This window comes from Rhagoletis pomonella, unplaced genomic scaffold (genome assembly GCF_013731165.1).
Source record: "Rhagoletis pomonella isolate Grant_MI unplaced genomic scaffold, Rhpom_1.0 Rhpom_scaffold_00093, whole genome shotgun sequence".
In the NCBI taxonomy this organism is placed as follows: Eukaryota; Metazoa; Arthropoda; class Insecta; order Diptera; family Tephritidae; genus Rhagoletis; species Rhagoletis pomonella.
The window spans coordinates 67,015-85,365 of NW_023458647.1; the positions used below are offsets into that span (position 1 = coordinate 67,015).

General features: G+C 40.2%; 1 protein-coding gene across 1 annotated transcript in view; it reads right to left on the reverse strand.

Moving 5' to 3' along the window:
- Positions 1–1,294: 1,294 nt before the first annotated feature.
- Positions 1,295–18,351, reverse strand: part of LOC118749951 (anoctamin-8-like) — a gene marked incomplete at its 5' end in the record, with an annotated part of 73,417 nt that continues 56,360 nt past the window's right edge. Inside the window, 1 exon segment of the mRNA XM_036484708.1 lies at positions 1,295–2,284. Within this exon segment, the coding sequence (XP_036340601.1) occupies positions 2,279–2,284 (6 nt within the window).

An 18,351-nucleotide genomic window follows, 5' to 3' on the forward strand; every position in this document is an offset into this window, starting at 1 on the left:
TAATTTTATTTGTCTTTACATGCAAATGCAAGCAAGAGAATATGAAAAATGAAAGATACATGTAAACAGCTGATTGCCAAAGCGCGCAAAAGTTGAGAGTTGCCATGATTTTGCTTCGCTTTGCTTTCCTCGCTTACTATTTAGCAAGACTTACATAAAATCGTGTATTGAACTTATCTGTCAAAGCGGCATTCTGAAGCAAAGCGAAGCAAAAGTCTTATGTAAACGGCCCTTTAGTATTGCCTGCTAACGTTTACAGCGCGAAGAATATACGAGTTACTCAGTGACTTTTACATCGCGTTAAAACGTCTGTACTGAACATTCATCCACTTAACACTTCCCCTCAAGCAATTGGGGGTGTTAATGGCGAATTTAGATTTTCGCCGCGTTACTTCTTAATGTCAAAATTATGTGTTTGTTGTAATATGAATTCACCTTGTTTACAGCAAACACATTATTTTACATTAGGAAGTACCGCGGCGAAAATCTAAATTCGCCACTAACACCACCTTGTATAAATTCGCCTTGATTGGCGCCTTCTCACGGGTTCCGCTGGCAATTGCCAAAAAGCACAGGGCGATTCATATCAGGCATAAACGTAGAGGAAAAAATTTCGCAGCAAATTTTAACTTGGTATCGGGTTTCGATACGAGTACATTTTTCAATACCTACTCAGTACATGGTTCAAAAGTATCGATGCCAAAATTACTTGGTATCGAACTTAAAGTATCGAGTATGTAGTTCTATTTACTCGTATCGTTTCATCCCTAATCGTTAGTGTTGTCATCGATAGTATTATCTTTAACTAAATTTTGAACATCCTTTTTAACGAGTTTCCGCTTATTTGATGAAATTATATCCTATTCAGCATACCGCCTAGCTAACACATTAATTTCACTAAAAACGCATGTCGGTTTAAAACTACTTACGTTTACATCTTTTTGAACACCTTCATAATCTGTACCAACTATTACAATCATACCGCCAACCGTTTCTATTTTAACATGTTGATTATGAGAAAATTGAAATTATGGAAGATTTGAAGGTATTTGTTGAGATCTAGCCAAACATAAAATTTGCGACCTAAACCCTCCTTCAGCAGTAAAAAATACAGTGAAGTATAAGTATCTTAAATAAATACGTGTACTTCATTAAATGTTTATGTTTTATTCAAGGATTTACATATTTATGTAAGTTAACAAAAATACGTAACTACGTCAATAATTATGTTCGCTTAAGTACCCGCATCGAGGTACTTAATCGGGTTCTTTTAAGTACCCAACCCGCCTAAGTTCCAAAAGCTGACATTTTTCGTGAGGTACTTAAGCGGGTTTTACTGTATCTCTAAGGTTTTATCTCTTAATATACTGGTAATAATATTAAAACTTTTCCATTGAGCATGGCAATATCTATTATTAGGTTTCACGGGTTGACACCAATACATATTGTTTTATGTTAATTTAGTATTAATATATATGTTTATGAATCATAACAGTTTTCATTATATTTTATAAAAAATACATTTCAAAATTTTTTTGCGTTAATCATAGGAATAACCCTGACTTCATCATTGCTTTATTAATATATTAATGATAAACTATTGATAAAGAACATATTTAAATACATATATATTTTAGTAATCTATTTATAGTTACTTCATAATATGACTCAATTAAAATGTGTTGAAATACATATTGGTTCCTATGAACTTGAAGATATCGCCTTTTTCTTAACTTCAACTCTTAAAGACATTAATGAAACATCTATACTTTTAATTGAAGCTAACAGGGCTGTTCTATTAAACAGCTAACTGCTAAACAGGGCTGTTTTGATCATAAAAATTATATTGCTAGAAATAGTTTTATATACGTATAAAAATTCAATCATTATGAAATTGATAATATTAAAAAATCGTATTATAGGTTTATTAATAAAACGAAAATTAAGTATGATGAAACTTATTTAAATAACTTTTTCAATTTCATCAGTTAGAGGTAAATATTATATTAAGCGATCATGAATTACTAGACAGTATGCTGATGTATTAGCTGGAGTAGGTTTGTTAACTTCGGTATCGAATCCAATTCGAATGTTGATAGGTCCTGATTGTACAGTTTCGTTCTGATAAGTGTCATCGATTACAGTAAGCTGAGCAAATGATTTATATTTATCTATATCCAATAGTGGTTGAGGATCTCGCATATAATAGCTTTGTTGAAATCTTAAAAACATATCATGTAAAATAGCATATTGACCCATTTCGAACCGGATATTCAAATCATCCCTATGAATTAGAAGTTAGATAAACTTTTAGATTAGATATATCACAATGATCAAATGTATTTCCGTCCTTATTATTTTTAGCTTTTTGTAGGCCAATTATGATACATATATATTGCGGTCTTTCATTTTGAGATGATAATTTTACATTCAATAAAACTTTTGTGCTGGTTGGGAGTAAAGGATTTATGTACATGACAATCCCAACTTCAAAATATAATATGAATGCGGTTTTTATTAGTGATTATCTTATACATTTCCAATTTTGCGAAATCTGATAACTTAATATGAGGAATTTTCCATACTACATTTAATATTGTAAGCTTGTTTTCAGCGGAAGGTCCACCACGACAAAAAAAATAAAAGTTGTATATCTAACGTATTTACGGGCCGATTTGTCCGCTTTTTAAAATATATACTGGCTATGTAAGTAGAATCATGTTTGCATAAAATGGTCTTCCTAGGTGGTGCCAAGGTCGAGATATTTCGAAAAACCGTATTTATGGTCCGATTTGGTTCGAATTTGGCGTATGTGGTTGAAACATAATAAATCATAGATTTCCAATAAATTGACCCTGACTTGGCGCTGAAGTCAAAATATAAAGTATATTCTACATAAAATACATGTTTTATTTGCGTTAAAAATTCATTTAAAAGCAATATTAACAAAAATATAACGATGGAAATTTATGTCACGTGACGCCACGTCACGTCACGTTTCACACTTGGGGTTGTAAAAGAGAATTGAAACAATTTGCATTAATTCAAAAAACTCTAAAAACAACTAGAATTGCTCCAAATCATATTAAAATAAGTTTCATGAAAATAGCCATCCACAATTCGCAGAGTTTTGCGATTTTGTAAGAAAAGAAAAAATCAACTTCCATTTTTTGTCACGTAACGTCACTCTCTTTAAATGCTTATATTTCAGGACCAAGCAGTTCGATTGAATTCATTTTTCGGTTAAATATAGAGCTAATTATGTGCTATACAAAGGCCCAAAAAAGTTAAAGAAAACAAATGGTATTCCTTTTTTGTATCACATTGAAATCGTACGACTGTCACGTGCGGCACCATGGGAATGCCCATATGTGTATAGGATCATTGTTCGCCATATCCGGACTAATGTTTCTTCTAGATTTCTGTCAACGAAAAAGAAAGGTTACTCATAAAAGACGTGGTGTTCAATTCATTGCACTTTAATGTTAAATTCAATTTTTTTAAAAAATATTTCACTGTTATAGTTATATATGTATATATGCTCAATTCTGATGGGCCCCAGATAAAATTAGCCCGAAGATTGACGCCCCAGTAAACTTCCGATTGTGACCGGAGCGGTGCCGCTCAACATTATCTGCGCGTATATTTCGGCGCCTAGGGTCAGCCGAATCGGTTTCGCCAGGTAAAATTTGGGGTCTGCTAGTCGCATGAATGGAAATGGTGCGGCGACTGTTGGGTCGATGTTTCTGGCAGGATTGAGGCGATTATATCGCGCGGTGATGACTGCCTGGGTGGTTACCCGTTCCCCGATCTCATATTTCCCACGCAACGCGAGAGAGCATGTCTGGCGCCGCCCATTGTTGCGGCGCTCGAGTTGGAGCTCGCGTACCAGTTCCGCGTCGATGATGGAATTGGGGGCGCAAGGATCGCATAATGCGCGAATCAAGGAAGTCGTCCACCAGACTCAATTCGGACGATTGGAGTCGGGGCTATAGCCTCGAATGCCAGGAATATGGGCGCTGCTATCCCATTGTGGATAGCACGACCAGTCCGGAAACCTTCGGGTATAGCAAGAGCCATTCTTTCAGCTGGTTGTTGTTTTTGCTGTCGTCGATGATACGGTGCATACCGATATGCTTGGCGCCGAGGCGGGCAGAAAGAACGGGTTTGCGCGCCGCCCCGTTTGCCATCATTACGTTGAAGAGGTGGTCGGAAGGAACGTGTTTCTGAGCCACCCGCGCGTTGTGTTTGCAGCGGGGCAGGCAGCCTGAAAGAACTCGTTCCAGCGCCGCGCTGCCCGTGCGATAGGCAGAGACTGGTTTCCGAGTCGCGCCTTGGCCTCTCATGTTGCAGGACTTCCTCTTCTTCTCTTGCCTCGATTTCGTTAGCTCCGTAACGTGAATGGACAGCGCCCCGTCCGAGCCTTCGCCGTCCTTGACGGCATTATTGTGCTTTAGCTCGCCAGCGTTCTCTATATGGAGCGAAGTATGATGCTTTTCGTCGCATCTGTGGCATCGTTCCTTACTACTGCAAATTTCCAGACGGTGAATGGGCGACAGGCAATTAGGGCAATAACGGTGGATTAGGACCGCCCGCTGCCTTTCTAGAGGGGACAGAGTCGAAACCCATGATTTTCCTTGCATAATCGGCATGGAATCGAAAACTTGTCGGCACGTTCTTCCGTCTTTGTGCGATTCACGGTGGAACGAGTCATTCTGCAATTTGGCTATTACTTTATTTGACCTTGAAGTTTTCCTCATAGTTGGGTGGCAAGTAGCTGATTCCGTATCATAGACCAATACGTTAAAAGAAGTTATACGCAAAGTTGTAGGCGTATATACATACACGAACCTGTATTATTTAAGTTGCAGCTTAATCAGGTGGTGGATTGACAATTTACTTTTAGTGTATTAATAGTTTTGTGGAAGGTGCCCAACGATACGAACTTTTTATTGAATTATGTTTGCTGCAATTTGCTTGGCAACGAACAGATCTTTGAAAGCAGTACAAATTGTCGGATCCTGGTCTCCTCGAGCATACCTTGAAATCTCCAATATCGTAAAATGTGCCATTTGTGGTTTTGTGGTGAGTTTCACCACTTAGCCTGGCACCGCGAGAAAAAAAAATTTCTTCAATATGGGTTCTAGACTGGACTAAGCCAGAAGATAGCACATAAACCAGGTGGCGCTGCCTTCAATACACTTACGAATGGTCGGCGGTGTGCCGTTGGCGTGCACAAGCCCACAAATTCGCGTGTATCTAGCCGGATAATACGGCAAGGAGTACATGTTCTGAAACTTGTATGTCTACCGGCTTCCATAGAAGGTCAAACCACTGTCCGACAAAAGAGCATCGCCAAGGGAACCATGCGTAATATAACAGCCCAGACAGCAGAGGCTACAAATTTTCAAGTCCAGATGAAGGAACTGAAGAGGCCGGGCAAAACAAAACAAACAAACAAAAAAGTGAGTTAAATGGAAATTAGAGACTTGCGAAAACACATACATTTTATACATATATGTACATCTGTACAAAACGTATGGATGTGTGCTTGTTGTCCCGCTGTACTTGTGTGCTTCCTATTAGGCTGCGATAGGGCTAGAGGATTTGCGTTATGCGTGGGCTTTTTAATGGACTTACCAGCAATTGCTAGAATGTAGTAAACATTTCGTGGAAATGCATTGATAGAATATTTCTAATGACCTGCTTATGTTTGAATGTATGTATAGAAGAGCACTGAATTTAGGGATGCAAACGATGCATTGATGTTTTTGAAACATCGATAATATCGGTTCAATGTGGTGATCTCCCAAATAGCAGCTATAACTTCTTACCTTTGTAAATTATTGTTGCTTTTCCACAACATTTTTCATAAAAAACGGCCCCAAGCTCAATTGTTGGATTCATTGTGAATGCTAATAACCTAGCTGTTAAAACAGAACCAAACACCCCTTATTTTCAACAAGATCAGGCCTAGGATCTTTAGGCCCGAACGACCTTACGATGGTATGCATTTTGATTCTAATAATAGAAAGGGTATAGAAAGGATAATAAAATACAGGAAAATACATTCATAATTATTAAAGTATTCAATATTGCTTTAAATTTAACTAGAAATTAACAAATTGCAAAACATCGGAAACCATCGATATATCGATGTTTCTCTGGCGATGTATTTTAAATGCTAGCAAATGAGCAATAAAGTCTCAAGATAATATTTGGTAATAAGGAGATATTATCATTTCAATTTAAAAACCATAAAAAGGGTGTACAGACAAGCATGAACGGTTTGCTAGACTCAGTAGCAGGTTTCTATTTAGTGAATGGCTGACTGCTCTTGACATACAGAAGCATTTTATTTTGTGTATGGTTTGATTGCCCCTGTTGGCAAGCGCTAATAACGTTTTCATTCGTTCATTCGAAAGTATGTATGTGTTACTCATGTACTTTTCGCAGATTAGGTGATCCGGGATGCTTGAACTTTGCAGCAGCGTGTGCGCGCCGTCAGAAAATAGAAAAGCAAAAGAAATATTGGTAATAGTTCTATTCACTATGCAAAAACTTGTACACTTGCACTGAAGCATCCAAATTGCTGCAAATTCCGGTTCGCGCTAAACTTAGTAAAACCCTCTTTGGGATAGTAAGTTTCCTGATTCTCTGAATTTTGTTACTGGCTAATTATCAGGCTAACCTAATATTCGCGGCTTGCGTTTTGATATGCACGCCGTCGAATTTGTTTTTTTGCGTCACCCGTAATTGGCTTGCGTGCGTTTGCATTTGATGTCATTGAGCGAAACGTCAAATCAAAATGTCACGCAGAACAAAAATTGGAAATTGAGTTAGCTTCATACGCACGCCGTTCAATTTCGGTTGGTCCCATACAAGTTGTATGGGCATGAGAAATTTTTTACACTAAATTGGAGGCATGCGTGAATATTACGTTATGGTCTGATTATGCATACTTCGCATAACTTCGCACAACTTCGCATAAACTTCAAACTGTAATTTCGTATGTACTTTGTATGTACTTTGCATGTATTCCATTGATCAGAAATTAGCAGAACTTTTAAAAGCTTAGCGATCTGTTGAGTTTAGATATCGCTTCACATTTTCTTAAGTTAAATTTTTATGCACTGGTACAAATGGTTGTGCGAAGTTATGCGAAGTATGCATAATCAGACCTTTAGCCTGTATGGCTTTTCCAAACAGAGTGTCCAGATTTGGCGATTTCTCGCCAATTTGGCGATTTTTTTTTTGATATTTGGGCGTAGAAACTTAGGAAATCGCCATTGGCGATTTTTGGCGATTATTTCCTTTCAAATAAATATTTTCCAATTATAAAAATATACAAAACTTAGATTTCCACGATAATTTTACAGAAGAGGCAAATGAACTACGTGATAAACTTGACTTAAGAAGCATATTAAAACACTGTCAAAAATGTTTAATCACCCTAATCGAAGAACTTTTGAAATACTTTTAAAAACGCTTTGATTTTGTCAGGGACCTGCCGATTCGCTATTTGACACTGAAGGAAAGAAAAGCAGCGGAAACTGAATATTTGAATCTTTTAACTTTCACATGGAATAACTTTTCTGAGAACCATTCCATCCGACTCTGAAGAATTTTGGATAATTGCTTACGGAGTGGAAACCGCAACAGACAATAAAATGTTTGGAAATATAAGTAAATTCATATTATTATACTTGCCGCACTCACATGCTTTGTTGAGCGCGTTTTTTTTAGTAAAGAATTCAACAAAAACTAAGATTCGAAATAAATAAAATGTTATATGAAGGCTAATAGTTTCTGCTGCAAAACATTTCCAATATCAAACAGTATGTTATCAAAGCTCAATATATGATAACAACACAAATGTAAATGATTCGGACACTATAGGTGATTTCGAAGAAATTGTGGAAATAGCCGATCTCGCCTTATTATAGGTTTTTATTTAATTTTTAGCGCCGAGCTCTTAAAATCGGACTGTGCGATTAATCAAATAATATCAGTTATAACAAATTTAATAATTGCGTAGTCCTATTGCAAAATGTGTTGAAACAAATATTTTTAAAAAGTATGCGCATTTTTAAAGAATATTGTACATCACTTTTATATAAGTGATTTGTGTTATTTATTATTACCCTCTGAAGGTATTATAATCGTTTTTGTTGTAAAAACTATATTATAACAAGATCGCATTTTTAAAATAAAAGATTTGCTAAATTGATTTCATGAATTTTATTTAAAAATTAATAATTGGCGATTTTTGGCGATTTTTTTCAGAAATTGCATTTTTTTTTAACAATCTGGACACCCTGTTCCCAAACGAACACAACTAGTAATGTGTTGGCAGTTGTTATAAATATGTGGCATGCAACATATGTGAATTACACGGACTTTGTGCTCTAGAAATGTATTCAACTGGTGGGTAAATAACAAACCTCAACATCGGTATGTTCTACTGGTTGCCCCGTTTTTGGAGTTAATTTCACAGTGCGAATTCCAGCGCTCGCCGACGAGATGTGTTGGGACTGGCCATTAAATAGTTATAAGCATGAAAATGTTTAGTAACATTGTTGAAAGTGGACTTGTCTGCATTCACCGTGTAAACAGGCAGATAGCCCAGTTATGCATACTTGGCACTGCTACACCATTTTTACGTAAGAATAAAAAAACCAACAGATTTCTACATGTGAAGCGCTATACGTTGGGTAACCGCTTACACGCAAAGCTCCTTTAACAGATTCCTTATGTGACAACTCTCATGCAAAGCCAAGTATACATAACTGAGCTAAAACAGCAGTGTGGAAGTTTGATTTTCGGAAACAAAAACTGCTTTCGAAAGTCGCTTTACATGCAAGATGTAAAGGTGCGGTTAAACGTGGCAATGCAGGCGCCTTTTCTGCGCATTTTTCTGTCAAATTGCGAAAACGAAATAAACTTTCCCGCGTAAACAGCCAGATAGTCCTTTTTGGAGATTTGCAGAAATCACTTTCGAACAAAAAATCACAAGGTGTAACTGCAACCGAAGTTACGCAAATCGCTGTCGAGAAATAATTTCAACTTTTCGCGCTGCACTAGCAATCTTCATTTTGGTGCAAGTGCTGTCACGATTTTTGCCGAATTTGTATAAGATTTTAAAAAATGTTACATCACATTTAATAAAATACTTGTAATTACTGTATTCTGTTGATATGAACAGTTTAAATAATAAGCCTTAGACATTTATGGTTGTTTTGTGCGCATTTTAGCATTTCTAACAAATTTATCAGTAATATAAGCGGACTGTACTGTCGCTTATGCTACGAAAAACAAACCATGGAGGCGTGTTTCCTTATTCATTCCAAACGTTCGGAATACATTTTTCTGTTCACCGGACCGGATACTATGGTACCGGATAATCTAAAAGCATCTTTTCATTCCGTCTCTAGCACGGAATTCATAGAATATTCTGCTGAACAGCATTTTGTGTGCATATGTACAAGCGTAAAAAATTGCATGAAAATAGTGGCACTAGAGAAACCAAGTATGTTTTTGCAAATTGTCTTGCGAAAAAAAACCTTTAGCAAATTAAATTAAATATTAATAAGCACCAAAAAGTTATTTTCTAGCTGATACCTAATAATTTTATTCTCTTCTGTTTCTTTACTCCCATTATATATATATATATATATAATCTTCTTCTTTTTTGGCGCTGTAACCGCCTAAGCGATTTTGGCCGAGTTCAGCAAAGCACGCCAGGCGTTTCTCTTCCGTGCCAACTGACGCCAATTGGAAACGCCAAGTGAAGCCAAGTCCTCCACCTGATCTTTCCATCGCAGTGGGGGCCTCCCTCTTCCACTGCTACCACCAGCGGGTTCCGAGTTGAATACTTTCAGTGCTGGAACGTCGGTGTCCATTCGAACGACATGGCCAAGCCAGCGGAGCCGCTGTATTTAATTCGCTACACTATGTCCATGTCGTTGTAAAGCTCATACAGCTCATCGTTCCATCGTTTGAGGTACTCGCTGTCGCCAACGCGTAAAAGCCCGTAAATCTCCCGCAAAATCTTTCTCTCGAACACTCCAACAGCCGCCTCATCGGATGTTGTCATTGTCCATGCTTCTGCGCCATATACCAGCACGGTGATGAGTGACTTATAGAGCGTGGTTTTCGCACGTCGAGAGAGGACTTTACTCCTGAATTGCCTACTCAGTCCAAAGTAGCACTTGTTGGCAAGAGTGATTCTGCGTGGATTTCAATTCTGACATTATTATCCAAGTAAACGAAATTCTCTACTTTCTCGAAATTTTAACTGTCAACAGTGACGTGGGTGCCACGGCGCGAATGTGCTAACTATTTGTTTGATGACAGGAGATACTTCGTCTTGTCCTCGTTTACCACCAGACCCATTCGCTCTGCTTCCTTATTCAACTTGAAAAAGGCAGAACAGACTTCGCGGTTTTTGTTACCGATAGTGTCGACCTCATCGGCATAAGCCAGCAATTGCACGCTCTTGTAGTAAATTGTTCCTGAGCGGTTCAGTTATGCAGCTCTTATTACCTTCTCCAACATCAGATTAAAGAAGTCACATGAAAGGGAGTCGCCCTGGCCCTGATTGGCGCTTACACGTTTGTTAGTGTTTGGCCGAGCTGCTCCTCCGACTTGTGGCGTGCGCCTTGATGTTGTCACACAAAGAGGAGGGACCTACAGTTTTACGCCGACTCCGAACGGCGATTGTATTTTAATAAGAAGCTGTTTTTCATGGCAGAAATACACTCGGAGGTTTACCATTGGCTGCCGAGGGGCGACCGCTGTTAAGAAAAAGCCTTTTTTCTAAACTTTGTGCGATGTTGCTTTGACCAGGGCTTAGACCCAGACGCTGCGGAGTACAAGCGCGCACTGCTTACCACTACATCACAGCGGCCGCCACTACACCACAGCGTCTTTATTCCCATTATTCCGGATAATATACGACTATGCTACAGTGTTGCCAGAACTTTTTGGACGAACCGGATAAATTGGAAAATAAAACCGGCTAAAAACGGCTAAAATGTTTCAACTAAATTTCACATGTTTTATTTAAATAAATCGCGAGTAAAAATACTATTTCTTAGAGAGAAGTTACAAATTCGAGCCGGAAAAAATTTTGCCAGCAAGAATTTGCAATTAGGAAAAACATATGATTGTGGCACATGGTTGTATTTTTTGTCGACGATAATTTGAATAAAAAAGTTCGCTTAATTTAAAAATTTACAAACTGGAGCGAAATGTAAGTTAATACTTGTTTACTTAATTAATTTAGTTAATTTCAATGAGTTGAAAGGTACTCGGCAAAAAAAACTGTATTCTTAATCGGAATGCAATCTCAACCAGAGTCGATATAGTAAACCCGACAAAGAAATTGAAACGTATGTTCAAGAAAGTCGGACTGACTAGATATATACACGTAGATCCTGTTTTTTGCCCCTCTGAAAAAAAATATAAAAATCTATACAATTTTCTTTGGTTTGAAATGCAACCGTGGACACTAGCTGGCACAAAAGCTTGCATATTTGCGTTCGTACAGAAAATTGCAAGTTTCTCTACATGAGAGAGAATTTGGGAGCACTTTTTCTTACTATCTGATATTTTGAATGATAATTCTCGCTGGATTTTCGACGAACAAACCTACTGCCCTTCTTATAAGGCCTTTTCAGACTGAACGATTCTCAATACACTCAAATAGAAACCAATACACATCAAAAACGCTGTAAAAATGTCCCTTCAATTTTAAGGCAGTAAAACAACGACCTTACGTTAACATCAACCGAGGCCATATGCTGACAAGGGATGCAAAATCACAGTTACACAAAAGAACTGGTCAGATTTTTTAGAAATCCCTTCAATTCTGATGTAAAATATGATGCCAAAAGACTGCAGATCTCCCATTTAGATGACCGGTCATATGACCGGAAGGTGTCTCGTAGGATTCCCAGAGAGTTTTGTTTTACATAGAAATTTGTGCTCTTTTATTTTCATTTGACTCACTTCAGTGTTTTAATTTAGGCAGAATTGAATATGCGCTATCTGGGAAGACAATATCTACATGTAATATTTATTCTGTTTGTTGGCACTATATCCAAACACAAACGCATCTTAAGTGTCTTAACAGTGAAACCATTTCTTATTTTCTAAGTCTGCGAATAAAACTTCACACTTAAAATTAAGACATTTATAACAAACATTTTATGAAGAAGATCCCTTCTTCGTTTAAAATAAAAATAAGCGAAATCGGCCCAATTTCATACAACCCTGCTTGACATGAAAATTTTCTCCGCAATAAGGCTAGAAGACATTTCTAACAGATTTTGGGTCGCTTAGTCAAAAATGGAAACATATATACGTATTTAAAATTTAAGAAAACAAGGCAAATAGCAAAATCGGCTAAAAACGGCCAATTTTTTCTGTAAAACGGCTAACAAATCGGCTGCCGGCTAAATCGAAATTTTTCCGGCTGTTTGCTGTCGCAACCGGCTAAATCTAGCCGGAAAACGGCTAAAATGGCAGCACTGCTATTCTATTGTAGATCCGGAATGAATAAAGAAATATGCCCCGGGTGATTGAATCAGATGATTCTGTGATGTTACTTACGTATTCATGGTTTTGACACGCGCTCTCGAAATTATACATAGCAATAATTCTGTAGCTGGAATATTGGGTATTTTAGATGTGGGAATGCGTAGGGAGTGAGAAGTGGAATAGCTGGGTTTTGTGAAGTTGAATGAAGAATAGGGATGTTTATTAAGAGATTGTGCTATTTTCGTTGCAGGTCGGAAGCAAAACCAATTTTGCAATTGGTCTGATGATTTCTCTTTTAGCTGTGTCGATGTCGACTACTCTTACCCGGTTGTCGGAACCTGGATGTAGCTTGGCGATTCTCCCCAACCTCCATACGTTAGGTGGCATTGAGGATGTTTCCACTTGATGAGTTTCTGCATTCCGGTGAGGTATTCCATCTTCCATCTTCTACAAAATGTCTGATGTAGGGCCTTCAGTTTCTGCCATCGATTTACGATCGAGGACGGATTTTCGTTCACTTCGACTTCAGGTGGGGCAAGAAGATGTCCACCAACTAGAAAATGACCTGAAGTAAACGGCTCCGGGTCGGATGGATCATTTGAAGAGGGGCTTAGTGGTCGTGAGTTGAGACAAGACTCAATACGGTATAAAATAGTACTGAACTCTTCAAAAGTATATTTATGGTCGGACGCGCCTTTTTAAAATGAGTTTTACCTCTGATTTTCCACAAACCGCCCATGTGAGGAGCCGCAGCGGGTATGAAATGCCATTCTAAAGTTTGATGGTTGTATTTATTGAGAGTGCTATTGCGTCCCTCAGCTAAAAATGCTTTAAATTCCGATCGTAAAGATCGTGAAGCTCCGACAAAGTTAGTACCATTGTCGGAGTAAACGTTTTTTGGACATCCTCGTCTGGCAACAAATCTTGCGAAAGCGGCTAGAAAGGACGCGGTGCTAAGGTCGCTAGTAGCTTCGAGGTGGATAGCTTTCGTCGAGAAGCAGACGAAAAGACAAATATAGCCTTTTGACAGCGACATCCCCTGCCCTGGTACGACTTGATGTCAAATGGACCGGCGAAATCCACACTCGTGTTTGTGAATGCACGGGAAAAGGTTATGCGTTCTTTAGGAAGGATTCCCATAAGTTGGATCTGCGACCATTTCTTGTGTATCGTGCAGACCTTGCAGTTGTGGATAATGACCCTAATCATAATTTTCACTCTCGGGATCCAATATTGCGTACGTAAGAGACGCAACATCAACTGTTTTTCCCCGTGTAACGAGATTTGATGGACAAACTGGACCATAAGACGAGTTAACCTGCACTCATATGGAAGTATAATTGGATGACGCTCATTGTAGGCCAAATCAAGGGATGCGCCGAGACGACCACCAGTTCGCATAATATCGTTCTTGTCGATGAATGGGTTGAGGGGACTCGTACAAAACAACAGTACACCAGCGGGCTCTCATACCGCACCAAAACTGGCGGACCAGGTCGAGTCTAATATCGAAAATACTGGCAGCCAGGACCCGACAAGAACAACGCCGACAGTTGACGGACGTAAGGACGGCAATGGCTCCAAAGACCCTATATTTGGACCGGCGCAACGGACAGAAGCATGCACTACGCAACAGAAGGAAAGTCTCGGGCAGGTGGGATCCGAGGTTGCTTCGGTGGTGATATACCACAGGCCTCGACGAGTACTGGACTGACCGGACAGTCTAGGAAATTCGGGGACGTCAGAAAGGCCACAGGTTTGAGTGGCGCAGGAGCCAAATGGTACCTGCGTTACGTAAACAAAGGCTTAACGTCTGAAGAGGCCAAGAAGAAAGTACTGGACCGGGAGAAGTCCAGTGACAGCACAGGCGTGGTTGTGAAAGCTAGTCCTCCGGAGGGGAATCCGGAGAAAAAGGCACCCCTAGATCGGGAAAAACCCGGTGACAGTAAACGGGCGGCTGCGGAGCTTAGTCCTCCTGAAGGAAAGCCGGAGAAGAAGAAGAGCCGTCTTGAAACAGTGGCTCCAAAACCTAAGCCAGGGGCCAGGAAGCCGGGTGTTAGCTATGCTAGCGCCACTAAGCGCATTAGACTGGCAGTTCTGCCGAAGGCTTTCCCTAAGAGTACACTCACTCGCGAGGATCAGGGAAAGACTGAGGACGCCATTGTGGAGGAGATGGGTAAGGGTTGGAGGTCAATACTCCAATTCGACGGCATCCACTTTCGGCCAGGCCTTATACTGGTCGACTGTTTGGATGCAGAATCAGCCGAATGGTTGCGCGAAATTTTCCCAAAACTTCCTGACTGGGATGGTGCGGAACTGACTACGTGCGATGGGGACAACATACCCAGGGTGCACGTAATCACTACGTACCTACCAAAAGCTGCAGGAGTGGACACGCAGAAACTGCTGAACCTCATTATAGCACAAAATGAGGGAATGCATACCGACCTATGGAAGGTTTATAGGAGCAATGATGAGAAGACGGGCAAACTGCTAACGATCGGGATTGACGACCGGTCGTTGGACGCTATCAAAAAGAAAAACTGCATCATACGATACAGGTTTGGTAGTGTTCCAGTGCATGTGCACAAGGGCAGGGAACCGAAGGCGAAGATAGTCAAGCCAGATACTCCACCGGGTGGTTCGGAATTACCGAAGGAGGTGGCTGAGATGGTAGCCGTGGAAGCAGCTAGGAGCTCGGTAGTAGAGGAAGTCAGTCTTTTACCTCATGTGATGGAGCGTATAGACGACTTCGACCTCGGGCTACTGACCATTTGTGCTGATGACGACTCGGAGAGAGCCACCTTGTCAGAGTTTGACGAAACTCTGACAACGGACGAAGACGATGAACGCCAATAACTGCGACGATGACCAGCACTAAGGTTGCACAAATAAACCTACACCATGCGAATGCCGCGTCTGCGGTTATCGCTAGGGCAACCCTCAGGTCTACACTGGGAATAGTGCTGGTCCAAGAACCCTGGGTCGTCAGGGGCCAAATAAGAGGCTTGGCAGTAGATAACAGGCAGGTAATTTGGGATACTAGGTGTACGAATCCTAGGGCGTGCTTGTTAATAACTAATAGCTTGAAATATATATGTCTTTTAGATTTCCTGTCGAGGAATCTTGTAGCGGTCCAAGTCCAAGTCAACATCAACGGGACTATCCTATCAACGGGACATACCCATCATAGCTGCATCGGGCTACTACCCAGGAGATGACACGCACGCCCCACCAGAGCTTGTCACTAAACTGGTGAAGTACTGCGAGGCTAGGAAGCTACCCCTGATACTCGGGTATGATGCAAATGCGCATAGCGAGGCATGGGGGAGCAGTGACACCAACAAAAGGGGTGAGTACCTTCTTGAATTTATCCTTAGAAATAAATTAGAAATTTTTAATGTTGGGAACATACCAACTTTTGTGACCCGCGCAAAGGAAGAGGTCCTTGATATTACCATAGGGAATATTCAAGCGAAAGCGCTAGTGAAAGAGTGGAGAGTATCCAATGAACCCTCCATGTCAGATCATAGAATAATAAGGTTTGACATTGAAGCAACCCCTCCTATACATAGAGTTTTAAGAAATCCCAGGAAGACAGACTGGGAGAAGTTCAAAGACAACCTGAGGTTGAATGTAGCACAACCTGGGCTAGGTCAGAAGATCAGGAACGAAAAAGAACTAGAATTCGCTACAAAGCGCTTCAATGAACTACTCATTTATGCATATGAAGACAGTTGTCCTATAAGTAAGGTACGTTCCTCCAGGGATGTACCCTGGTGGAACAACAACTTAAGTAAACTCAGAACCAAAGTAAGGAAACTGTTCAATCCAGCGAAACGAACCGGGGAGTGGTCAGAATACAGAAACACCTTAACTCTGTACGACAAAGAAATAAGGGAATCTAAGCGTTTAAGCTTTAGGAACTTCTGTGAAAGCATAGAAGATACTACGAAGGCAACAAGACTCTATAAGGTAATGGCAAAAACGAACTGTATTTCGTCCGCAAGTCTACGGAAGAGTGATGGGAGTTTCACTGGGAGCGAGGAGGAGAAGATCAAACTTCTCATAGATACTCACTTCCCAGGATCTACATCTTATTCCGAAACAGATCGGACTGAGCAGTGCAGTAGAATAAGCAGAGGAAACTGGTTAGTGGCTAAGGAAATATGCTCCGAGCCCCGGCTCAGGTGGGCGGTAAATACCTTCAAACCACTGAAGTCACCGAGAGCGGATGGAATTTTCCCTGGCATGCTACAGCAGGGCTTAGAATGCGTGATTGGACCGCTATTAAAAATAATTAGAAACAGCATAGCATTGGGTTATATACCAGATGCGTGGAGAAGAGCGAAGGTTGTTTTCATCCCGAAGGTTGGAAAGAAGGACCCACTTCATCCAAAATCCTTCAGGCCGATCTGCCTGACCTCATTTGTACTAAAAACTTTAGAAAAGGTAGTAGATAACTATGTAAGGACTACGGTCTTATTGAACTATCCGCTGAATTCGCGCCAGCATGCATATATGGCGGGCCGCTCTACTAAAACCGCCCTATACGCGCTGACATACGCACTTCAAGATAGCTTACAAAATAAGGAGACTGCTATATGCGCTTTTCTGGACATCGAGGGGGCGTTTGACAACACCTCACATGCTGCAATAAACAGTGCTTTGATTAGCAGGGGGGTAAACAATACCCTCGTAGCCTGGATTAATTGCATGCTCCGCACCAGAAGGGTAGAAATACAAACCTGTACGAATAATACAGTTGTTGCCGGAACAACAAGGGGCTGTCCACAGGGTGGAGTGTTATCTCCACTACTATGGAATATAGTCGTCGACGGACTGCTCCAAGAGCTAACAGATACTGGACTAACCTGCCAGGGGTACGCCGACGACATTGTAATATTATGCAGGGGGAAATTCGAAAACACCCTGTGTGATAGAATCTAGCTAGGGCTGAACGTAACCAAAAAATGGTGTGCCAAAGTGGGGCTGAATGTAAATCCAGCAAAAACCACTATAGTACCATTCTCAAGGAAATACAAACTTGATAGTCTAAAAGCGATAAGGCTAGATGGAACCAACATCATGTACCAAAAAGAGGTTAAATTCCTAGGAGTAATACTAGACCAAAAACTACTCTGGAAAGCACACGTGTAGGTCCATGGCAGGAAAGAGTTGGGGCTGCACACCAAAGATACTGAGATGGATCTACACGACAATAGTACGACCCATGATAACCTATGGAGCCATCGTTTGGGCCTATAGAACTTCAAAACTTGGAGCAATCAAAGTGCTCTCCAAGATACAAAGGCTGGCATGCGTATGCATAACGGGAGCCATTATAGCAAATAATAAGTTATTGGTTGGAGTTTGATCACCAATTGGTTTACTTTATTGATTTCACTTTCTTTTATACCAAATTCTTACACTAACACTTACAAATTATTTACGAACTAGAATGTATACAAATATACTACTAATACCTACAACTAACTACATAACTCTAAAATATGCTAAGTCAACATATGGTTGCAATAAATATATAAATATGTCAGTCGCATTGACAAACTGACGTTGTGGATCAGTTAGTCACTGCGACTGTCTTTGGCGGTGTCTTTGACCGTCCGCACAAGTGTAACAAGATCCTCGCTATGTGCGATGAATGCAGTCTTTGCATAAACTCCCGCTGAGTTCAATGTAACTGATTTGGGTAAACTGTTGTTTGTGTACATTCCTATTTGTTTATACATTACTTATGTGCACATGACAATTAAAGTAAAAAGGGCGATGTGCTTATGCTACACC